Below are 23,120 nucleotides of genomic sequence, written 5' to 3'. Positions count from 1 at the left end.
TATGGTACCAATAAAAATGTCACTTTGTCCCGCAAAGAATGCGGCCCCCCAAATTATTTTTCTCCTCTGTGCGGCCCAAACACCCAGCCGAGTTTGAGACCCCTGCCTTAGAGTGTACCCCCAAATCCCCAACTCTCCCCAGCTCCATGGAGCAAACTCACAAGCACACACTGACCCCAACTCCTTCCCTCATCTTTCCTGCCCTGTGATGACCGTGTATCAGTAAGCATGCTCCTTCTTCAGTGATGGATATTACTCTTATATTGAGTGATGTGACCCCCTAACTTAAATGTGGGATCTCGGCATCAGTACCTCTTTAATCTTCAGTAGGAAGTAGTCAATGAAGTCTCGGGGGGCGGCTGGGTTCAGACTTCGCTTGTGCTCTTCAATGTATTTTTTAGCAAATGATAACAGCTGTGATCTTCGCTTGAGGATTTTCTCCCGGAAAAACTGGATCTTGAGGAGAACTGGAAAAATATTTCCAATCTGCAGGAGGAAAAATAGGTAAAAATGTGTGAGCTGCATCATATGGAGACTGTTCTGCACATGCAACATTCACCATGAGGATGAGGAGGTCGGATCAGGAGCCCGGAGACTGCAGCGGACAGTGGAGTTTACTGTAACACCGACAGATACAATGACGATAATGAGGGGAGAGTAATGGTGAAAAGAAGACGAGTCCTGACAACATGACAGTATCCATCATAGGGATCACTCATCTGTATATTGCCGAGTAGAGATGGGCAAACCCAAACTGCAAAGTCGGGGGTTTGTCCCGGGCGCTCAAATCCAAACACAGACTTCTCACGGGAGTTTGTGGTCGAGTTCGATGCAGGTTAAAGTTTGTTGAAATGTTGCAGCGCAGCCAATCAACAAGCTTTTTGGCTGTGCTCAATTCCACAGCCATCACAGCCATGCCATCATTTTAGGCGTCTTTTTAGGGCACGAGTATGGACAATCACAGCCCTGTGTACACCTAAAAAGATGGACACTAGCAAAATACAACCCCGGGCAAAAGTTCTGGCCTCCCCCGGCTCTGAGGATGTTCATTCAGTTCTTTACTTTTGTTTATAAAAAGCCGATCACAGACGGCACAAAACTAAAGTCATTTCAAATGGCAGCTTTCTGGCTTTAAGAAACACTAAAAAAAAATCATGAAAACATAATGTGCAGCCAGTAGCGGTAACTTTTCAAGACCAAACAGAGAAAAATTATGGAATCATGAAAAAACAAACAAAAGAACCCTCCAATACATCACTAGTATTTTGTGGCGCCACCTCTGGCTTGTACAAGAGCTTGCAGACTCTGAGGCATGGACTTAATGAGTGACAAACAGTTCTCTTCATCAATCTGGCTCCAGCTTCCTCTGATGGCTGTTGCAGATCAGCTTTGCATGTTGGAGTCTTGTCATGGACCATTTTCTTCAACTTCCACCAAAGCTTTTCAATTGGATTGGGATCCGGACTATTTGCAGGCCATGTCATTGACCTTATGTGTCTTCTTTCAAGGAATATTTTTACAGTTTTTACTCTATGGCAGGATGCATTATCATCTTGATAAATTATATCATCCCCAAACATCCTTTCAATTGATGGGATAAGAAAAGTGTCCAAAATGTCAATGTAAACTTGGGCATTTATTGAAGATGTAATGACAGCCATCTCCCCAGTGCCTTTACTTGACATGCAGCCCCTTATCATCAATGACTGTGGAAATTTACATGTTCTCTTCAGACTGTCATCTTTTTATTGTTTAGCTTTTCTGTATGTAAATCCCATTTTCTTTAGGCGGTTTCTTACAGTTCGGTCACAAACTTTGACTCCAGTTTCCTCCCATTCGTTCCTCATTTGTTTTGTTGTGCATTTCCTGTTTTGGAGACCTATTGATTTCAGTTTCCTGTCTTGACACTTTGATGTCTTCCTTGGTCTACCAGTATGTTTGCCTTTAACAACCTTCCCCTGTTGTTTGTATTTGGTCCAGATTTTAGTCACAGATGACTGTGAACAACCAACATCTTTTGCAACATTGCGTGATGATTTACCCTCTTTTAAGCGTTTGATAATCCTCTCCTTTGTTTCAATTAACATCTCTCGTGTTGGAGCCATGATTCATGTCAGTCCACTTGGAGCAACAGCTCTCCAAAGTGTGATCACTCTTTTTTTATGCAGACTAATGAGAAGATCTTATTTGATGCAGGTGTTAGTTTTGGGAAGAAAATTTACAGGGTGAGTCCATAATTTCTTCCTCATAATTGAGTGATTCCATAATTTTTCCCCCGTTTGGTCTTGAATAGTAACCGTTACTGGCTACACATTATGTTTTCATGATTTTTTTTTTTTTTTAGTGTTTCTTAAAGCCAGAAAGATGATATTGGAAATGACTTTAGTTTTGTGCCGTCTGTGATCTGCTGTCTTACACAAAAGTAAACAACTGAATGAACATCCTCAGAGCCAGGTGAGAACATAATTTTTGCCTGGGGTTGTAGATGCCTAGTGGAGTCCAAAGTGTCTCCACCCGTTTCATTTGAGTGAATGGTTCTGCCAGGGGTTTCACCTGAATCACATTTTTTGGGCATTTTCATGGAGACCCCGATATACAGTGGCGGACATATAGTCAGTACTGCTGAAATGTGGCCCAGAGAGGAAAAAGGGCCTTTGCAGCCAGGGTCTGACTGGCCTGGTGAGACATAGGGAAATCCACCGATTTTCCCCTAGTCCTCAGTGGGCTCCCGTGCTGGATATAGAGGGGCCGCCACCGGCAACTGCCGTCGTTAGAACGGGCCTATGCGCCATCAAATGTCACTGCTATGTGCAGGGTGGTGACATCAGCATGCAGCGCATAGCAGAAACGTTTACTAGCCGCCGGCCTATCAAAGGTTGCGCGCATCAGAGAGTGGCCTCTGATAGGCAGGTGACAATTGAATGTCACTATGTTACTGGAGCTGCCGTCAGTGTGCAGTGCAGAGCAGTGATGCATAATGGCCGTCGTTGCTTACTGCATCACGTTGTGCCTCGGAGGTGGTAATCACAGACTGGAGGCAGAGACTGAGAGTGCACATTATGGAATAGTGTGACATAGTATGGAGAGGTAAGAATGTGAGGGGACAGTATCGATAAGTGGGAGCATAGTGGGGGATTGTATGGAGAAGTGGAGCATAGGGGGCAGTATGGATAAGTGTGAGCATAGTGGGGGATTGTATGGAGAAGTGGGAGCATAGGGGGATTGTATGGAGAAGTGGAGCATAGGGGGCAGTATGGATAAGTGTGAGCATAGCGGGGGATTGTATGGAGAAGTGGAGCATGGGGGGATTGTATGGAGAAGTGGATGAATAGGGGGATTATATGGAGAAGTGGAACATAGGGGGGATTGTATGGAGAAGTGGAGCATAGGGGGGATTGTATGGAGAAGTGGAGCATAGGGGGGATTGTATGGAAAAGTGGGAGCATAGGGGCAGTATGGATAAGTAAGGGAGCTATATGTTGAAGTGGGATCATGGTCCTTATCTGTGGACCTGTTGGTGGTGGTCTTGGGTCATGGCTGCGCAACATAACCTGGTCATAGACTGGCACCAGGGTGAGATTGTGCGCTGGAGCCTGAGTGTCAGGAGACGTGTATGTCCTTATCTGTTAACCTGACTAGAGCTGAACCTCTCTCCATACCTCTTGCATTCAGGGATTTTTCTGACATGTTCTCTGAGTCGGGATCTTAAAAACTAACTCCACACAGAGATTATGACTGTCCCATAGATTTGATACCAGACTCCCGTCTCCCCAAGGGTAGGATTTATAATCCATGAAATATTTATAAGACCATGAAAGATTATATAGCAGACAGTCTGCAGAGAGGGTTCATCAGACCGTCCAGGTCATCAGTCGGCGCTGGATTCTTTTTCGTTGATAAAAAAAGATGATGGCCTCAGACCTTGTATCGACTACCGTGAACTTAATGCTATTACTGTAAAGAATCAGTTCCCTCTGCCACTCATCCCCGATCTGTTTAACCAGCTCATAGGAGCCCGGTGGTTCACCAAGCTGGATCTCAGGGGTGCATATAACCTCATCCGCATCAGAGAAGGAGATGAGTGGAAAACAGCATTTAACACTCCAGAGGGACACTATGAGTACCTAGTAATGCCTTTTGGGTTAAGTAATGCGCCGGCGGTCTTTCAGAACTTTGTCAGTGACATTTTCAGAGATATCTGTGGTCAGTATGTGGTGGTCTATCTGGATGACATCCTGATTTATTCTCCTGATGCTACCTCACATGTCCTACATGTTTGAACTGTACTCCAGAGACTAAGGGAGAATTCCCTATTCTCTAAATATGAGAAATGTGTTTTTTCTTGTTGATGAGATTAATTTCCTGGGGTATGTTCTGCCCAGTACCAAGAACACAAGAGCTGATGCACTTTTCCATAGCTTCTGTCCCTCTCAATCTGAAAACTCTGACCTAATCCCTATTTTAGCTATAGGCATTATTGTATCATCAGTATCCTTAGATTTGGTAGAAGAGATCTGTGCTACCAAAGATCAAGCCCCGAAACTACTCCTAAGTGTAAACTATCGCCCCCGAATGTCCCATATGTGTACTTCATGAGTCCTACAATCCTTGCAAGTCACCCTGGTATAGGCAATACCCTCCGACTGGTAACCAGGAATTTTTGATGGCCAACCATAGCTAAGGATTGTAAAGCATATGTTCTGTCTTGTGAAACATGTGCTCGAGCCAAGACAGCCCGTACCCGTCCTGCTGGATTTCTCCAGTCCCTACCTATTGCAGGAAGCCCTTGGACACATCTCTCTATGGACTTCATCACTGACCTCCCACCCTCGGAAGGGAAGACTTGTATTTGGGTAATAGTGGATAGATTCAGCAAACAATGTAATTTTGTTCCTCTGTCCAGATTACCTAATTCTGAAACTCTAAGCAGGTTGTTCATTAGGCATATTGAGCGTGCGAGGTACTGCAGCAAAGTGCAGCATAGTTTAAACACAATCTCATAGTGGTGATAACTGTAATTCTTTAATTTCATTAGGGAATTGTGTGTCTGTTTGTCTGTGATACTGTGAAAAAGCAAAAAAAAAGTTTGTCTTGTGATTTAATTAGTAGTATTAGCCACACCTGTTTCTAGAAGCTTCTGGCAGCTTCTGCTAGTCCTTGTGGAACTATATAAACCAGCCAGAACAAGCGAGGTTCTGAGCGTGCGAGGAACTGCAGAAAAGTGCTGGGATTGCAGATAAGTGCTGCATAGTTTAAACACAATCTCATAGTTTGACACAAGAACATAGTTTGAATTTATCCTTATACGTTTCCCATTGTTTTGTTTTTTTCTCTTTGTTTTTCTACTTTATATTTAATAGGTGCTCCATGGACAATGCTACCAGGTGTGTATCTTGTCAGATGTATGCATGCCTTGAGCAGCTGTTCGAGGGTGAATATGTCTGCACTCGATGCAAGCATGTTGCGTATTTGGAAGCCAAGGTAACTGATCTAAATAAGCAGCTTGCAACACTCAGGGGCATTGCAAACCTGGAGAGGAGTTTAGAGCTCACTGAGCTTTCTCTGGCTGGGGCCAGTGATATGGAGGAGGGTGGAGGTGGGGAAGGTCAGGACCCAGAGGTAGGTAGCTGGGTAACAGTTAGAAGAAGAGGTAGGGGGAAAAGTGTCAGGGAGCCTAGTCCTGACCTGGCAAAACCTAGTAAATATGCCTGTTTGGCTGATATTAGAAATGAAGGGCCAGGACTAGGGTCACTACAGCAGGACATTGCTCCTAGCAACCAGGAAAATGACTGCTGTAGGACGGAGGGAAATAGGAGTGCAGCAAAGCCCAGACAGATGTTGGTGGTAGGGGACTCTATAATTAGGGGACAGACAGGGTCATCTGTCGCCGAGACTGTGAATACCGAACAGTGTGTTGTCTGCCGGGTGCTCGGGTTCGGCATATTGCGGATCGGATAGACAGATTGCTGGGTTGGGCTGGGGAAAACCCAGCGGTCATGGTGCACATTGGTACTAATGACAAAGTTAGAGGGAGGAGGAAGGTCCTTAAAAATGATTACAGGGAACTAGGAGAGGAGCTGAAGTCCAGGACCTCCAAGGTTATGTTTTCAGAAATACTACCGGTGCCACGAGCATCACTAAAAAGACAGCGGGAGCTTAGGGAGATAAACACGTGGCTTAGAAATTGGTGCAGGAAGGAAGGGTTTGAGTTCATGGAGAACTGGGCCGACTTTTCAGTCGGCTACAGGCTCTACGGTAGGGACGGGTTTCACCTCAATGGGGAGGGTACAGCTGTGCTGGGGGAGAAAATGGTCAGATGGATGGAGGAGCTTTTAAACTAGGATCTGGGGGGAGGGAGGGTAGTGAAGCAAAAAAGGGGATAGATAGAGCAGATAGAGACAGTGAGATGGTAGGAGTCAATGAAGGATTAGGGGGGGATGGGACATGCAAGGAACGTAGGGAGGCTAGGAGTAATAAAGGTGTTAATAGGATTAAATGTCTACTGGCAAATGCAAGAAGTCTTGCAAACAAAATGAATGAATTGGAGACTCTTATGTCAACCATGGATTATGATGTGGTGGGCATTACGTAAACATGGCTGGATGAAAGCCATGACTGGGTGACAAACATACAGGGTTATAGTACATTTAGGAAGGACAGGAAAGACAAAAAGGTGGTGGGGTGTGTATTTATCAAATCTAACCTAAAACCTGTGTTGTATGATGACATTGGGGGGGACAGCAACAATGTAGAGTCAGTATGGGTAAATGTACATGTGGAGGGGAATAATGGAAAATGCTAATTGGAGTTTGCTATAAGCCTCCTAACATACCTGAACAAATAGAGGGTGAAATGCTGGAACAAATTGAAAAGGCAGCTAATAATAATAATAGGGTTCTTATTATGGGGGATTTCAACTATCCAGACATTCAGTGGGACATAGAATCTTCTGGTTCTGCTAAAAGCTGTAAATTCTTATCTACCATTCAAGACCATTTTCTCTCTCAGATGGTAGATGAACCGACGAGGGGAGATAATTTGCAGGATCTGGTCCTGTCAAATAGACCGGATACAATTTCAGATCTACAGGTCCGGGAGCACTTGGGCACCAGCGATCATAATATGGGAAGCTTCAACGTAATATTCAATAGAACATTTCACAGGGGAAATGCTAAAACCTGGAATTTTAGGAAAGCTGATTTCAACAAATTAAGGGAAGAGCTTAATGTGTGGATTGGGACAAAGTCATGGTAACTGGGGATACCGAACATAAATGGGGTAAGTTTAAGGATATACTGCTAGAGTCCCGTAAAAAACTTATACCCTCTAGTAATAAAATGTCCAGGAATAAAAAGAAACCACTATGGATAAATAAGACTGTACAAAGTATGATAAAACAAAGGGCATTTAAAATCTTGAAGGCTGAGAATACAGAAATAGCATTGCAGGAGTATAAAGATATCAATAGGAAATGCAAAAATGAAATAAAACAAGCAAAACTTGCTACTGAAACAAAAATCACCAGTGACATTAAAATAAATCCCAAAATCTTTTATAAATACATTAATGCCAAAAGGAAAACAAAGGATAGTATTGGCCCCTTAAAATATAATAACAAGTTAGTTATAGAGGACAAACAAAAGACTGAGATATTAAATAGGCATTTCTCATCTGTGTTCACCAAGGAACTGACTGTACTAGGGATCATTCAACAAGAGAAAAATCAAAGGTCACCACCCGATATAATTAATTTAACACAAGATGAAATACGCCTACGTCTGAGTAAATTAAACATTGACAAATACCCCGGGCCAGATGGCATTCATCCACGAATATTGAGGGAATTGAGCTCCGTAATCGACAGACCGCTGTATCTCATCTTTTTAGACTCGCTTGTAACAGGGTTGGTGCCTCAGGATTGGAGGATTGCTGATGTGGTACCGATATTTAAGAAAGGTAAGAGGGTAGATCCAGGCAACTACCGTCCAGTAAGCCTGACATCAGTGGTATGCAAGTTTTTGAGGGCATTTTAAGGGATGACATGCAAAAATATATTGCAGAAAATAATATGATAACTGACAAACAGCATGGATTCATGAAAGATAAGTCGTGTCTAACCAACCTGTTGGGGTTCTATGAGGAGATAAGTGCAAACCTGGATATTGGTAATGCAGCTGATGTGATTTATTTGGACTTTGTAAAGGCATTTGATCCTGTACCACATAATAGCCTTATACTAAAGCTCCAGAAGCAAGGACTAGGGGAAACTATATGCAACTGGGTAAGGAATTGGCTAAAAGATAGGAACAAAGAGTTGTCATAAATGGTACATTCTCTAAATGGGCCATAGTCAGCAGTGGGGACCGCAGGGATCTGTACTGGGAGCAGTGGGGACCGCAGGGATCTGTACTGGGAGCAGTGGGGACCGCAGGGATCTGTACTGGGAGCAGTGGGGACCGCAGGGATCTGTACTGGGAGCAGTGGGGGCCGCAGGGATCTGTACTGGGAGAAGTGGGGACCGCAGGGATCTGTACTGGGAGCAGTGGGGACCGCAGGGATCTGTACTGGGAGCAGTGGGGGCCGCAGGGATCTGTACTGGGAGAAGTGGGGACCGCAGGGATCTGTACTGGGAGAAGTGGGGACCGCAGGGATCAGTACTGGGAGCAGTGGGGACAGCAATGATCTGTACTGGGAGCAGTGGGGGCCGCAGGGATTTGTACTGGGAGTAGTGGGGGCCGCAGGGATCTGTACTGGGAGCAGTGGGGACCGCAGGGATCTGTACTGGGAGCAGTGGGTGCCGCAGGGATCTGTACTGGGAGCAGTGGGGACCGCAGGGATCTGTACTGGGAGCAGTGGGGGTCGCAGGGATCTGTGCTAGGACTAATTCTTTTAATCTCTTTATTAATGACCTTGTGGATGGGATTGATAGTAAAGTGTCAGTCTTTGCTGATGACAACAAACTATGTAGGGTATTAAAAACTGACCTGGATAGTACAATATTACAAAACTCTCTGGATAAGATGTCAGAATGGGCAGATACTTGGCAAATGAGATTTAATGTTGATAAATGTAAAGTAATGCACCGAGGACGGAGTAATCCTATAGCTGCGTATACATTAAATGGAAATAAGCTCGGGACTACAGAACAGGAGAAGGACTTGGGTATTCTCATTACAAATAAGCTGAGCAGCAGCACTCAATGTCAGGCAGCAGCTGCTAAAGCAAACAAGATTTTAGGGGGCATAAAAAGAGATTAGATCCCGTGATCCCAACGTATTGTTACCCCTCTATAAATCACTTGTAAGGCCACATCTGGAATACGGGATCCAGTTTTGGGCTCCACATTTTAAAAAGGACATTCAGAAGTAAAGGCGGCGTCACACGGTACGATATATCGGGCGATGTGTCATCGGGATCACGTCGTTAGTGACGCACATCCGGCATCGTCAGACATATCGTAGCGTGTGACACCTCCGAACGACTGTTAACGAGCAAAAATACTCACCTCATCGTTGCTCGTTGACACGTCGTTCATTTTCATAATCTCGTTCCTCCTTCTGTGCGCTGGTTGTTTGTCGTTCCCGAGGCAGCACACATCGCTCCGTGTGACACCCCGGGAACGATGAACACAGCTTACCTGCATCCCGCCAGCAATGCAGAAGGAAGGAGGTGTGCGGAATGTTACGTCCCGCTCATCTCCGCCCCTCCGCTTCTATTGGACGGCCGCTGTGTGACGTCGCTGTGACGCTGAACGTCCCTCCCCCTTCAGGAAGAGGATGTTTGCCGCCCACAGGTCGTTATGGAGGTAAGTGCGTGTGACAAGGGGGTTACCGACTTTGTGCGACACGGGCAACAAATTGCCTGTGACGCACAAACGACGGGGGCGGGTGCGATCGCTTATGCGATCGCACGATATATCGCCCCGTGTAACGGGGCCTTTAGAGTCAGTTCAAAGGCGGGCAACTAGACTACTACAAGGAATGGAGGCCGCCCATATGATGAGGAATGGAGAGGCCGCCTGTATGATGAGTAATGGAGGCCGCCCGTATGATGAGGAATGGAGAGGCCGCCTGTATGATGAGTAATGGAGGCCGCCCGTATGATGACAGGAGGAAAAAGTTAGATATGTTTAGCTTAGAAAAAAGATGTCTCAGAGGAGATCTCATTATATGTATAAATACATGTGTGGTCAATATAAAGGACGGCACAGGACTTATTCCTTCCAAAGACAATACTAAGGACCAGGGGGCACTCACTGCGGGGGAAGACAATACTAAGGACCAGGGGGCACTCACTGCGAGTGGAAGAAAAGCGATTCCGGCAGCTAAATAGGAAAGGGTTCTTTACAGTTAGAGCAGTCAGACTGTGGAATGCGACCACAAGAGGTAGTAATGGCCGATACTAGAACAGCTTTATATCAGGGCGGGTGATTCCTCAGGAATCAACATTGTTGGTTTTAAGTGACTTATGGACAAAATGTAGAACTAGTGGAGGAAGGAGAACGAGATGGACCGAGGTCTTTTTTCAACCTAAGTAACTATGTAATATTGTGCGTTTACACAGGGTCCCGGAAAATATAGTCTCTGTCTGGGGAACACCGTTTGTCTCAAAATTCTGGAGAGCTTTTCGTAGTTATGACTAGAGATGAGCGGCCCGTTGAAGTTCGGGTTCTGCGGGTTCAGCCAGACTTTAGATAAAGTTCTGTTCTGGACCCAAACTTGACCTGAATTCAACTAGAAGTCGCTGATTGTCAGTTCCATTCTCCAGCCACCCACAGGCAGATGTAAACAGAGCACTAACAAGGAAGGGAGGATGGGTTTTTTGTGTACACTACATCCAATAATGTTGTTTTTACCACAAGTACAAAGCATTCAAACACTGCAAGCGGTTTACTCCGCGCGCACCTTAGCACACCGAATATACCCAAGCACACCGAATGTACCCGAGCACGAGCATACGAGAGCAAACAGAAAGTACCAGAGCACACCGAGCATACCCGAGCACACCGAGCATACCCGAGCACACCAAACATACCCGAGCACACCGAGCATACCCGAGCACACCGAGCAAACCCGAGCACACCGAGCAAACCCGAGCACACCAAACGTACCCGAGCACACCAAACGTACCCGAGCACACCAAACGTACCCGAGCACACCAAACGTACCCGAGCACACCAAACGTACCCGAGCACACCAAACGTACCCGAGCACACCGAACGTACCCGAGCACACCGAACGTACCCGAGCACACCGAACGTACCGAGCACACCGAACGTACCGAGCACACCGAACGTACCGAGCACACCGAACGTACCGAGCACACCGAACGTACCGAGCACACCGAACGTACCGAGCACACCGAACGTACCGAGCACACCGAACGTACCGAGCACACCGAACGTACCGAGCACACCGAACGTACCGAGCACACCGAACGTACCGAGCACACCGAACCTACCCGAGCACACCGAACCTACCCGTGCACACCGAACCTACCCGTGCACACCGAACCTACCCGTGCACACCGAACCTACCCGTGCACACCGAACCTACCCGTGCACACCGAACAGACCCGAGCACACCGAACATACCCGTGCACACCGAACAGACCCGTGCACACCGAACATACCCGAGCACACTGAACATACCTGAGCACACCGAACATACCCGAGCACACCGAACATACCCGAGCACACCGAACATACCCGAGCCCAGCGATGCTTGATCTAGTGGTTTACATGCGTAACGCACCCAAACTCCAAACTCAAACACTGATTTGTGTCCAGTCTCTGTTCGATACGAACTTTAATATTCAGGTCCGCTCATCTCTTTTTATGATGAAGATCAAACAGCCATGATCGCCTGCATGAGAATGTTAGTTGTGCGGCCTCAGCTCCTCCTTTACCTCCTGTAGGGGCGAGTGTAAGTCAGAGATGATTTCCCTTGTGAATGTGAGCAGTTCCTTTAATTCTGGGCTTTTATAGTGGAAATCTTTGCCAAGTATGGTGCAGCTGATGATGTTCCCCACAGCGCAGCCCAGGAGGGTAAAGGGATTGAAGGGTTTTCCTAAAAAAAGAAAATAATGATTAGTGATGGGCGAGCGCTAAAATGCTCAGCTGCTCTTCTAGAGTAATAAGTATAATGCAAGTCAATGGGAAACTTTTTTTTTTTTCTGGCAGCACGGGGAAGACATCTGGACACATCTCTGACTCCCAGGTCGCTGCTGGGAACAATGTGGTCAGAGGATTACACCACTTTTATGGAGAGATGATAAAACATACAAAACTGAAGATATCATGGATTTTACAGGAAAAATGTTAGGAAAAATGTTTTCCTGTATAATGACTTGTATATTGTCAAGCTGCCACCAGGGGGAGCCGGAGCTCTGCAGCAGAAGACACTACACAGAGCAACCAGAACCAGGAAGTAAATACACAGTGTTCTCATACACTGCCTCACAGCACAGCTGAGAAGCAGAGCTGCAGGGCGTGCGAGGAATGGTCAGGCAGGCTGGGTCAAACACAGTACGGGCAGAAGCAGGACCAGAGGAATGAGCAGAAGCTGAGTCAAAGTCAGGCCAAGGTCAGTACCAGAGGAAGCAACTGAGTGGGGAGGTAGGAGAGGGGACATAGGACAGGAGGGACGACCAGGGGACAGAACACAGACAAGGGCACGGGGGCACAGGAACAGACAGATCAGGATATCACTCACAGGACCAGCAATCACAGGCAAAGCAGTGCTAAGCTTATAGCCGGCGCTGGTTCACTGAAAATGTCAGCTTTTAAAGCATCCAGGCTCCGGAAGTGAGGCACAGGAGAAGGCTCCACCCCCTAGCCATGTGGACGGGGAGGCGAACCATGACATATACAGTATAAAGAAAATGTAACTATGAAGAAAAAACACCTGCTCCACCCCTTTGGCCCTATTCACGCATAGTGGTTTTGCGGCATTTTTGCACTGTCATTGCTTTCAATGGGGAAAAAAATGTTGCTAAAACCCTGCAAGCATTGGCATGTTCCCTCTTTAAAAAAATAAAGCATTTTTCTATTTCAGTAAGGAAAAAAAAATTGTGTGCGTGAGAGTTCGTTATTTTTTTCTCTTTTGTCAGGAGTGGGATTCCTAGACTGGTGAAGCTCATGCACTAAGTGCAATCCCTGTCAAAAATTAAAATGAGGGGTTGCAATACACTCTGGAAGACATGTAGAGGATGGTATAGAAAACATTTACATTTAGGAGTGGGACTTCTGTGGCCAAAAAGGAGTCTCGGAGGTCATCACTCAGGGTACAACTGACACAACAAAGACCTTCAGACATATGACTCAGATTTTGCTCCAGATAAGGTGGGCGGCAGTTCCTCCTGTGTCGGCTCAGGAAATCAGGCAGCCCCGAGGCTACAAATAGATTGAAGCAGGGGTGTCCAAACTTTTTTTTTTTATCTGCTTCGAGACCTTTGCGAATGAAAATTCATGAACCATGTTGGGGGGAACTCTTCTAATCCATTCTGGAGGGAAGAAAACTACAAGTCCTTTTTATCCATTAAGCTGCATTTGAGACTTTCTCTCATTGTATGAAGGCAGCTTTAAAAAAAATAAAAATTAAAATGCAGTTGAGGCAAATCTGAGGCTTGCAGGCCGCAGGCACTGCTCCCTCCATGCTTAAGCTGCGTCTGTGGGCTTTTAATGCCACCAGTGGCATAAAAACTTATAGGCACATCCGCCTGTCAACTGAAAGTGCTGACAGGTTGAACGTTCTGAAAATGAGCAAGGCCTGGATTGGTACCAACCTCTCAACCCCAGCAGATGACAGCAGAAGAACATAAATCCAATTTTTTTTTCTGGTGTATTGTTCTGCACCCCTTCTTACCCCAAAAAGGGTATACAGTTAATGGGTTTTTATTGTCCTCCAGCACCATATCATTATCACGTGGCAGTAGCTCATAATTGATAGAGGGCCAGCAGAAAGGTCTCATTAAATTTTTAGAGGACCAGCAGCCGGCCCTCACTCATCTTTAGGTCAGCAGCCGGCCTGTACTCATCCTTTTTAGAGGGCCAGAAGCCGACCTTCACTCAATTTGTAGAGGGCATGCAGCCGGCCTTCACTCAATTTGTAGAGGACCAGCAGCCGGCCCTCGCTCATAATTTTTAGAGGGCCAGAAGCCAGTCTGTACTCATCATTTTTAGAGGGCCAGCAGCCGGCCCTTGCTGATATTTAGAAGGTCAGCAGCCGGCCTTCACTCAATTTGTAGAGGGCATGCAGCCGGCCTTCACTCAATTTGTAGAAGACCAGCAGCCAGCCCATAATTTTTAGAGCGACAGCGGCCTGCCCTCACTCAAATTTTGAGAACTTGGCTGTTTGGGTTGAGTAATGCTGACATTTTAAAACATTTCATCAATAAACATTTTTCTGCCACCTGCAGGGAGATTTGTGGTTGTTTATTTCGACGATATTTTAATTTACTCTCCTGACTTTGAGTCTCACCAACAGCATGTTTGGCAAGTCTTAAGGGAGGGTTGCATGAGGACATTGTGAATTTTGTGTTGGCTTGCAGTACTTGTGCACGTGCAAAAGTCACACATACTCGTCCTTCTGGATCTCTCCTGGCCCTGTGCATTCCCTCTAGACAAGGGGTCTCAAACTCAGCTGGGTGTATGGGCCACATATAGAAAAAAAAATTGAGAGGGTCCGCACTCTTTGCAGGACAAAGTGACATTTTTAAGGAATTCATGTTTTTTTTGTATAGACCTTTTGCATCTCTTTTTTGAACATTTTTTGCTTGTTTATTATAACAAACCTGCACTTTTTTTGTATAGTTAACCCCTTCACGACCTTTGACGGATCTATCCGTCATGGATCGTATGAGGTTAAGCTCCTCCCCCTGCCGTGGGCAGGTTGCGGCGATTGGCGCACATATCAGCTGTTTTCAGCAGCTGACATGTGTGCCTGCCTGTTACGAGTGGAATCGCATTCCACCCGTAACATTAACCCCTTACATCTCGCTGCCAAAGTCTGGCAGCGAGATGTATATACGCGCGGTCAGGATTTTCACGTACCGCCGCCCCCATCGGAAGTCACGTGAGTGATCACGTGACTTCCGGTGGTTGCATTGGTAGCACAGGGTCATGTGATGACACCTGTAGCTATGACGAGTCACCTTCGTTTTCACTCGGCCCGGAGCCGAATGAATCAGGAAGTGACTGTATCTGCTATTTACAGCTGTGTAGCTGTGATCAGCAGATATGGCAGAGGGTCGCATTGATGATCGCTATAGCCCCCTAGGGGGACTAGTAAAATTAAAAAAAAAAGTAAAAGAAAAGTTTTAAAAAAATAAAAAAAACCTAAAAGTTCAAAATCACCCCCCTTTCACCCCATTGAAAATTAAAGGGTTAAAAAATAAATAAATAAATATACACATATTTGGTATCGCCGCGTTCAGAAACGCCCGATTTATCAAAATATAAAATCAATTAATCTGATTGGTAAACGACATAGCGGCAAAAAAATTCCAAACGCCAAAATTACGTTTTTTGGTCGCCGCAAGTTTTACACAAAATGCAATGACAGGCGATCAAAACGTAGCATCTGCGCAAAAATGGTACCATTAGAAATGTCAGCTCGAGACCACCAGGTCGAAACGTTGCTGTTACACAACTGATGGAATAAAGAAATTGTATGTTTTTACCCGGAGGAGCGCTGTCATCCTTATTATTGGCAAAAAATAAGCAGTCACTGAGCCATAGATCCCAAAAAATGAGAACGCTATGGGTTTCGGAAAATGGCGCAAAACGTACACCACGTTTATTGGACAAACTTGTGATTTTTTTTTTAACACCTTAGATACAAGTAAACCTATACATGTTTGGTGTCTACAAACTCGCACCAACCTCAGGCATCACACAAACACATCAGTTTTACCATATAGTGAACACGGTGAATAAAACATCCCAAAAACTATTGTGCCATCACACTTTTTTTGCAGTTTTTTCACACGTGGATTTTTTTTTTGCTGTTTTCCAGTACACTATATGGTAAAACTTATGGTTTCATTTAAAAGTACAACTCGCCTCGCAAAAAATAAGCCCTCATATGGCAAGATTGATGGAAAAGTAAAAAAGTTACGGCTCTCGGAAGAAGGGGAGCAAAAAACAAAAACGCAAAAACGGAAAGTGCCCAGGGGCTGAAGGGGTCTAGATACAAAAAAGCATTTTTAATGGAAAAAAAATTGTGCTTTATTTTGAATTTTATCGCCTTCTTGTAATATTGTTTTAAAATTAGCAGCATCATATAGTAATCTTAGCCAACATCTTGTAGTAATGTCCCCATCTCTGATCCCTGTAGTGAGGTGCTCATCCTTGTAGCATTGTGCCCAGTAGTATTGTGCCCATCCTTTTAGTATTGTGCCCTGGGCACTGGGAGGATCTAATTAAACAGGCTGAAAAAGTATTTGCGTGGGTTAACTGCATAGCCGGCCTATAGTGGGATGGGATAAAAGGAACAGATATAGGTAGATATAGTTCTTCTTTAGAGGCAATGTGTGTAGAGTGTGAGAGAGAAAACAAAGCAGACGGAGGCAGAAGTAGAAGAAATATTGCCATTACAGTGTTGCCAATGTATGTAAAGCGGAATTAATAGCGCTATATAAGTGAATAAATCTTATGTTATATATTAATATATTATAAGTACATGAGACCAGGATAAGAATAACGGGTTAACTCTCCAGAAGTGACATAAGGGGCCCCAAACCAGCAAGCGTGTGATCAGTGCATAGACAGTGTTGGCCAGTGTAGAATGGGGAACTTGAGAGTGAAGGAGACGCCCCGCTGAGAGACACTGGCATGAGAGCATCAGCTCAACGAGCAATCATGAGAAGTAGCAACTCAGTGCTAGAGGTGCGCAGTCATAGCGTTACACCTGCACCCCTATGACTAATTACCAGTAGTGTGCAGTAGCATCAATTATCCCCTGATTCAGTGGCGGCTTCTGTGATTGAGAATATGAAAGGCTTAATACCCATGCTTAAGAGTCGGTCTATGTTAGCGTGAAGAACGGAAGGATAAGGCTTTGTGAAATCCTGTGTTTGAAGTTATCTGCAAGTAAAGTGAAAGAGGTTTTGAATCTCTGTTGTGGACTTTCTCTGACTGACCTTGACCACATTGGTACCAAGTGAAGAGAGGCAGGAGGCATCCGGCCTAGAGGTACCAGTCCAAAGGGGTTACAAAGTTACATAGGTTAAAAAAAGACCTAGGTCTATCTAGCTCAACCTTCCTCCACCAGTTCTACATTTTGTCATTAAATCATTTGTAGCCGACAATGTTATGTACTGAGGAAATCATCTAGCCCTTTTTTTGTTGTTTTTGTTGCCACACACATACACCATCATTGTCTGTAGCCTGCCGGGGCAAGGAGTGCGAGGCCCTTAACTTTAGCAACCGCCCTGGGCATGTTGAGAGCACCAAATGTTTTGAGGGCAATGAGCTGGCCAGCATTTATAATTTTTGGAGGGCCAAGGAGGCCCTCACTCACTCAACTGACAAAATTGTGAGGAATTGTCACGCTCCCTGGGTCCCGTCGGCGCGTGTCACTTACTGCTCTGGTCCCCGGTTCTCCTGCCTGCGCTGGCCCCTCTCACACCCCCTCCTGTGTGTCTCCTGTGCCACCCGTTCGCCGGTCCCAGCGTCCTCCTGCGCCTCCGGATCTTCTGCCTGGCTCCTCTGTACTTCCTGCATCTTCCCTGCCGCTTCCTGCTCTGGCCTCCGGCTCTCGGGCCTCGCGCATGCGCGCATTAGGGCGCGCGCTCGCTCACCTTCTCTTAAAGGGCCAGCGTCCCTGGAACAGGATATGGCTGATACAGGTACAGGGTATATAAGACTCCCCCTTCCATGTGGGCGGCGCCCTTTCAACTTGTTCCATAGCTAGGTGCTCAGGTCCCTTTGTGCTTTGTCTCCCTTTTTACCCTGTCTCGTCCGCAGAGTCCGTCTGCTGGTCCTGACTATCGGCTCTCCAGGAGGTGTCCCAGTGAGCGTCTGCTGAGGATTCCGCCATTTTCCGTCAGCCTGTACCCGTCACCGATCCCCGACTCTACCTGGTACATCAGCCTGCACGTCTTGCTGGACCCGGACCCCGTCTGCTGCTCCTTCCCGGCACCTGAACCCGGTTCCAGTCATCCGTCCTGCCTACGGTGCCCTTGGACTCAGAGACATTCCCTGCAGATCCCTGGAAGGACTCGTACCCCTAGTGTTCCGGCTACCGTGCATCAAGGCCCTCTGGCGGGGTGACCGGACAGTCCCTGTATAGGGGTTAGCTCTGGGTTGCCTCTCTGGGGGAGTCCAGTGCACGGCCCAGTGAATCCACATCCAAGACGTTACAGGAATCAACCAGGATGGTAAGCGGCTATGACGCCATAGTCAGCATAGCCATCTTGCTACTGCTCACTATGAGCACAAATGCTTTCTGCTCACAATTAAAAAGGAATCTTTGCATGTGGACCTTGTGGAGAAGGAAAGAGTACACAGATTTTGTGCTTGAATATCCTGACTGCTTGCCCTGGAAATGTTGCCTTTAGGCCTCGGGACTCTGAGGCTTTCCGCAATCTGATGGTAGTGGCCGTCCTGTGGCACTTGGTCCCCATCTACTAATATATTGTGTCTTCCCCACCTTAGACCTGCACGTGTCCCATAACCAACGCAGTTAGGTTGCAGCAGCATGATACTTATAGAAGGGCTCTAATGCAATATATCCTGACTATATGCCTCTGATCCAAAACGTTTACTCCTCTAGTAGCTATCCCCGCAATGAATGCAGTTATTATTGGTATTAATAGGGAAGAGAATAGATGTAGGCTTGAAAATGAGTTTTTTTTAGGTTGAAGCAGCAAGGTCTGTAAGGCTAGAATCCCGGCCTCCATGCCTGTAATACACGATCCCTTCTCCATAAGCTTGCCCTACACAAAATGCAGAGGAAAGTGGTGTTATTATAGAATTAGCCCAAAAAAGCACCGTTGGTGTACTGTTGTATCAGCAGGTACTGCCACACTGTCCCCCTTCCAGCAGAACCTCTCCCTACACTATTTCACAGTGCTCCAAGCATGGCATTACCGGGTCTCATATAGACTCGATCACGCGATGTGCCCGGCCAATCACAGTAATGCCAGTAGCCAACATGGCTATGGGATTACCATGATAGACATGCAATCTCTGTATGTATAGTGTCTGAAAAACAGCCAGAAAACATGTGGGGCAGGGACTAGAGCATGGTGCCCGAGGAGCAGGATACTATGTTGAGTACCAAACATATCAAGCAGCCCGATGCTTGGACTAGCCAGGTCGTCACAGGTACTGCAACACACCCCCCCACCCTGAGACAGGCACATCAGTCAGACACAAAATCCTTGTTGCCTCCCTCCAGGGGCTGATGTCCACACCAGGTGGCCCCACTCACTGAGGAGTTCACAGTCCTGGAGGCAGGAAACAGTAGTTAGTTAAGCTCGGGCAGAGCTCGAGGGCAGTACACAGATAGTGTGTAAAGGAGTGGAAGTGAGAGGAGCTACTGCCGGTGTCTGGGTGTGTGGCCTGGACACATACAGCAAGGTTGGCAGACGGTGGTGGCCGTCTGCAGGAGAGGCAGATCAACGCAGAACCGTAGGACCGGGGACGGGCGGTGGCCCGCCGGTACCGAATCGGGAAGCAAAGTGAAGCCAGCACACTCAGGCAGGGCCTACGGACCCCAACCAGGCTTGGAGACGCCATTAGAGGTCAAATCCGTCAGTGACCGGAACCCCAGGGGTTTCCTAACAGCCAAGACTCGATTGAAGGCAACCGTCCGACCAGAGAAAGGAAATACAGCTACCGCCACAGCTAGAGTTCCGAGGGCCAGAGCCTGCGGGCAAAAGGGGCTCCTCCGGCACCTATACGCTGGGGAGCGGGTTACCGGTGGGAAGCCATCGGAGCCGAACACATAAACAGGTGCAGGGAAAGACAGCCGCCATCAACCGTCCAGGAGAAGCCACAGCAGCCGGCTGCGGGACCCGTCCATCCAGCCGTTTGGTTTACCAGAGACTTTGCGTGTATCTGTTGCTGAGTGAGTACACCAGTCCCATCCGGCACCGCGCCGCGCTGTCCCCGCGACCCTGCACCTCGCCAGCCCTGCTTCCCCGTCACCTCACTGGGCCCGGGACCACCAGCCCCTACCCACGGAGGGGGAAAACATCTCAGCTGCTCCCTAACATTGCTCCCGGGATTCCCGTCACCAGCAGCGGTGATGCCCACCTTCACCACAAACCGTGGGTGGCGTCACGGACAAAATCCCCAACCCAAACTATCCCTTTCACTCACGGGCGAGGAGCGCCGCTCGAGTCCCCGGATCCGGCCCACCGCTCGAGCCACCGAGCAGCCATCGCAGAAGCGCCGGACCCGAGCGTTAGTGAGCGCAGCGCAGTGGCGTCCTCCCCGCCCGCGACACTTGATCAAGTACGGAGTAGTGCCGAGCACGCTCATCCATCACTAGTAATAGTTACCTCATCCGTTTACAGTGGTGCAATAAAATAATAATTCAATATTAACCCCTTCTTTACTGCAGAATTTACCCATAGACCTCTCTCGACAGCCACACATATGGGGAATCTACAAATAACTTGGCAGGTGCTATGAAGACATCTTGATCACACAGTATACCGGGGCACATTACTGCCTCCATTGTGGAGTCCATCGCTCCCTGTACATGCGCTCTAATTTGTATAATCAGAGATGTCTCATCCTGTAACGATACGCAATGAGCGCTCACCTGATGTCTCTCTCATGGCTTCGATGAGGTTCTTAGATTCTTCGAACACGCATCTTTCCATGAACGTCTTCCCCATCCCACAATTTTTCATGGAGGCGATAGTGAACCTGCGGAGCTGCCGAAATCTCTCTCCACTTATACTGGGGAAACCTGTGGAGCAGAAGATGTAAAATATAATATCCATTATTTAAGCAGTGGTGCTGAAGAGGTCAATCAAGTGAAGAGATCAATCAAGCGAAGAGCTGGAAGAAATTAAGAGAGATCTGCAGAGGGTCCCAAAAATTAGCATTAAAATCTGTACAATGTACAATACAAGGTAATATTGTGGTACTGTGTTAGCCAGAAAAATCATTAGCCATTGAAAAAGTAAAAAAAAAAACCTGATAGGAGAGAAACGTTAAAAGAAAGTTTCTCAATAGAGAATCCTCCTGGATTTTTTTAATTAGGGACCAGAATACCGCAAGGATTAAATATTCATCGGGACAGGGTAGTGCAATATATCTAATTCTATCTTACATGGAATGTTATTTTTATGCATATTTATGTATGCTTTTAATGTTTATATGTATTGGCAATTATACATTTGGTTATATACACAGGTGTTCCTGACAGGTGTGTAGGTGGGGAGGTCTAGCTTTGATTGCAGACCTGGAGCACTATGGGAATGACACAGACTATATAGAAGTGTTGTGTTGGTGTAGAGTGTATCTGTAATTGTAGCGCCCCTGAGACCCTCAGGGCACTACAGGGAACTGCATCCTCTTGGGGAAGCAGGACCTACCCCCTGGGATCTGGAGTACCAGTGCCGATTTCACCAAAACACATCTAAATCCTAGTTCTCCCCTCCACACTGGAGAGGGTTAACCACGTAAGGGGATGGTCGCCATGGGAACGAGTCCCTGGGTATAGCCAGCCTGGTGGGAAGGGTCAGTCAGTTAGAGAGAGTCTAGACCAGGCGTCTCAAACTCGGCTGGGTGTATGGGCCGCACAGAGGAAAAAAATAATTTGGGGGGCCGCATTCTTTGCAGGACAAAGTGACATTTTTATTGGTACCATATACAATAATTTATTTTCTTTTTACACACCTTTGGATCACTGATTTTGAACATTTTCACTTGTTTATTATAGCAAATGTGCACATTCTTTTTTAAATAAATATATATATATATATATATATATATATATATATATATATATATATACAGTGGGACCTTGGATTACGAGTATAATTGGTTCCGGGAGTGCGCTCTTAAATCAAGTTACTCTTATATCAAAGCAAATTTTCTCATAGGAAATAATTGAAACACAGACAATTCGTTCCACAACCCAAAAATATTTATTGTATTTATACAAACTTATTACAGTAATACAAAATAATGTGTTTTATTCATATAAAATTATTACAGTACACTAATACAAAATACTGTACAGTAAAAAGCAAAAATTAAACTGCACATTAACTTATAATAGAATTGTTGGTGTGCGGGAGGTACACTAGAGAGAGAAAAAATTATGTATAAATATGACAACTTTTATTCTAGTACAATACACAAAAAACACACCCCAAATCTATTCTTCCCAAAATAAGGGCAGAAGTAACGAAATGTGGGGTAGGAATACTGCCCAGGCAGATTACAGTACAAGCAATGTGCTTTACTGGTTAGTAGAAAGAAAGTACAGTAATGTATCCACAAATGCAAATTGATAGACATGCTATATAGTATATACTGTACTTTACAATGGTATATTCTATACAGTAAATATATACAGAAAGATACCCCCAGAGCGGGTCAGAGCGCAGTGAAAGGATGGAACCGGAAGTGTGCACGGTGAGTATTTGCTCTTGTTGCAAAGCATTGCTCTTAAACCAAGTTACAAATTTGTAAAAAGCTTTGCTTGTCTTGCAAAACGCTCTTAAACCAAGTTACTCTTAATCCAAGGTTCCACTGTATATATATATATATATATATATATATATATATATATATAATTTTTTTATATATATTTTATTCCTTTCTTGTAACTAATAGTGTTACAATTAGCACTATATAGACATTTTGACCAACATCTTTTAGTAATGTTCCCCATCTTGTTGTAATGTGCCCATCCTTGTCCCCTTGTAGTGTCGTGCCCCATCCTAGTCCCCATCCCACAGTAATGTGCTCATCCTTGTCTCCATCCTAAAGTAATGTTCCCCATCCTTGTCCCCATCTTGTAGTAATGTGCATCATCCTTGTCCCCATGTTATAGTAATGTACCCATCCTTATCCCCATCCTATAGTAATGTCCCCAGCCTTGTCCCCATCTTATCATAATGTGCCCATCCTGTACTAATGTGTTCAT

At 46.0% G+C, this 23,120-nt stretch overlaps 1 protein-coding gene across 1 annotated transcript in view; it reads right to left on the bottom strand.

Moving 5' to 3' along the window:
* Positions 1–23,120, bottom strand: part of LOC142243803 (cytochrome P450 2C8-like) — a 103,514-nt gene that overhangs the window by 46,526 nt on the left and 33,868 nt on the right. Inside the window, exons 4-6 of the mRNA XM_075316007.1 lie at positions 20,778–20,927; positions 11,908–12,068; positions 313–486 (exon numbers count right to left, since the gene is read on the bottom strand). Coding sequence (XP_075172122.1) covers positions 313–486; positions 11,908–12,068; positions 20,778–20,927 — 485 coding nt within the window. The remainder of the gene's footprint in view (positions 1–312; positions 487–11,907; positions 12,069–20,777; positions 20,928–23,120) is intronic.

Source organism: Anomaloglossus baeobatrachus, chromosome 6, assembly GCF_048569485.1.
Source record: "Anomaloglossus baeobatrachus isolate aAnoBae1 chromosome 6, aAnoBae1.hap1, whole genome shotgun sequence".
Classification (NCBI taxonomy): Eukaryota; Metazoa; Chordata; class Amphibia; order Anura; family Aromobatidae; genus Anomaloglossus; species Anomaloglossus baeobatrachus.
Note: the sequence above shows the minus strand (reverse complement) of the source record. Positions and strands in the feature narration are given on the sequence as shown.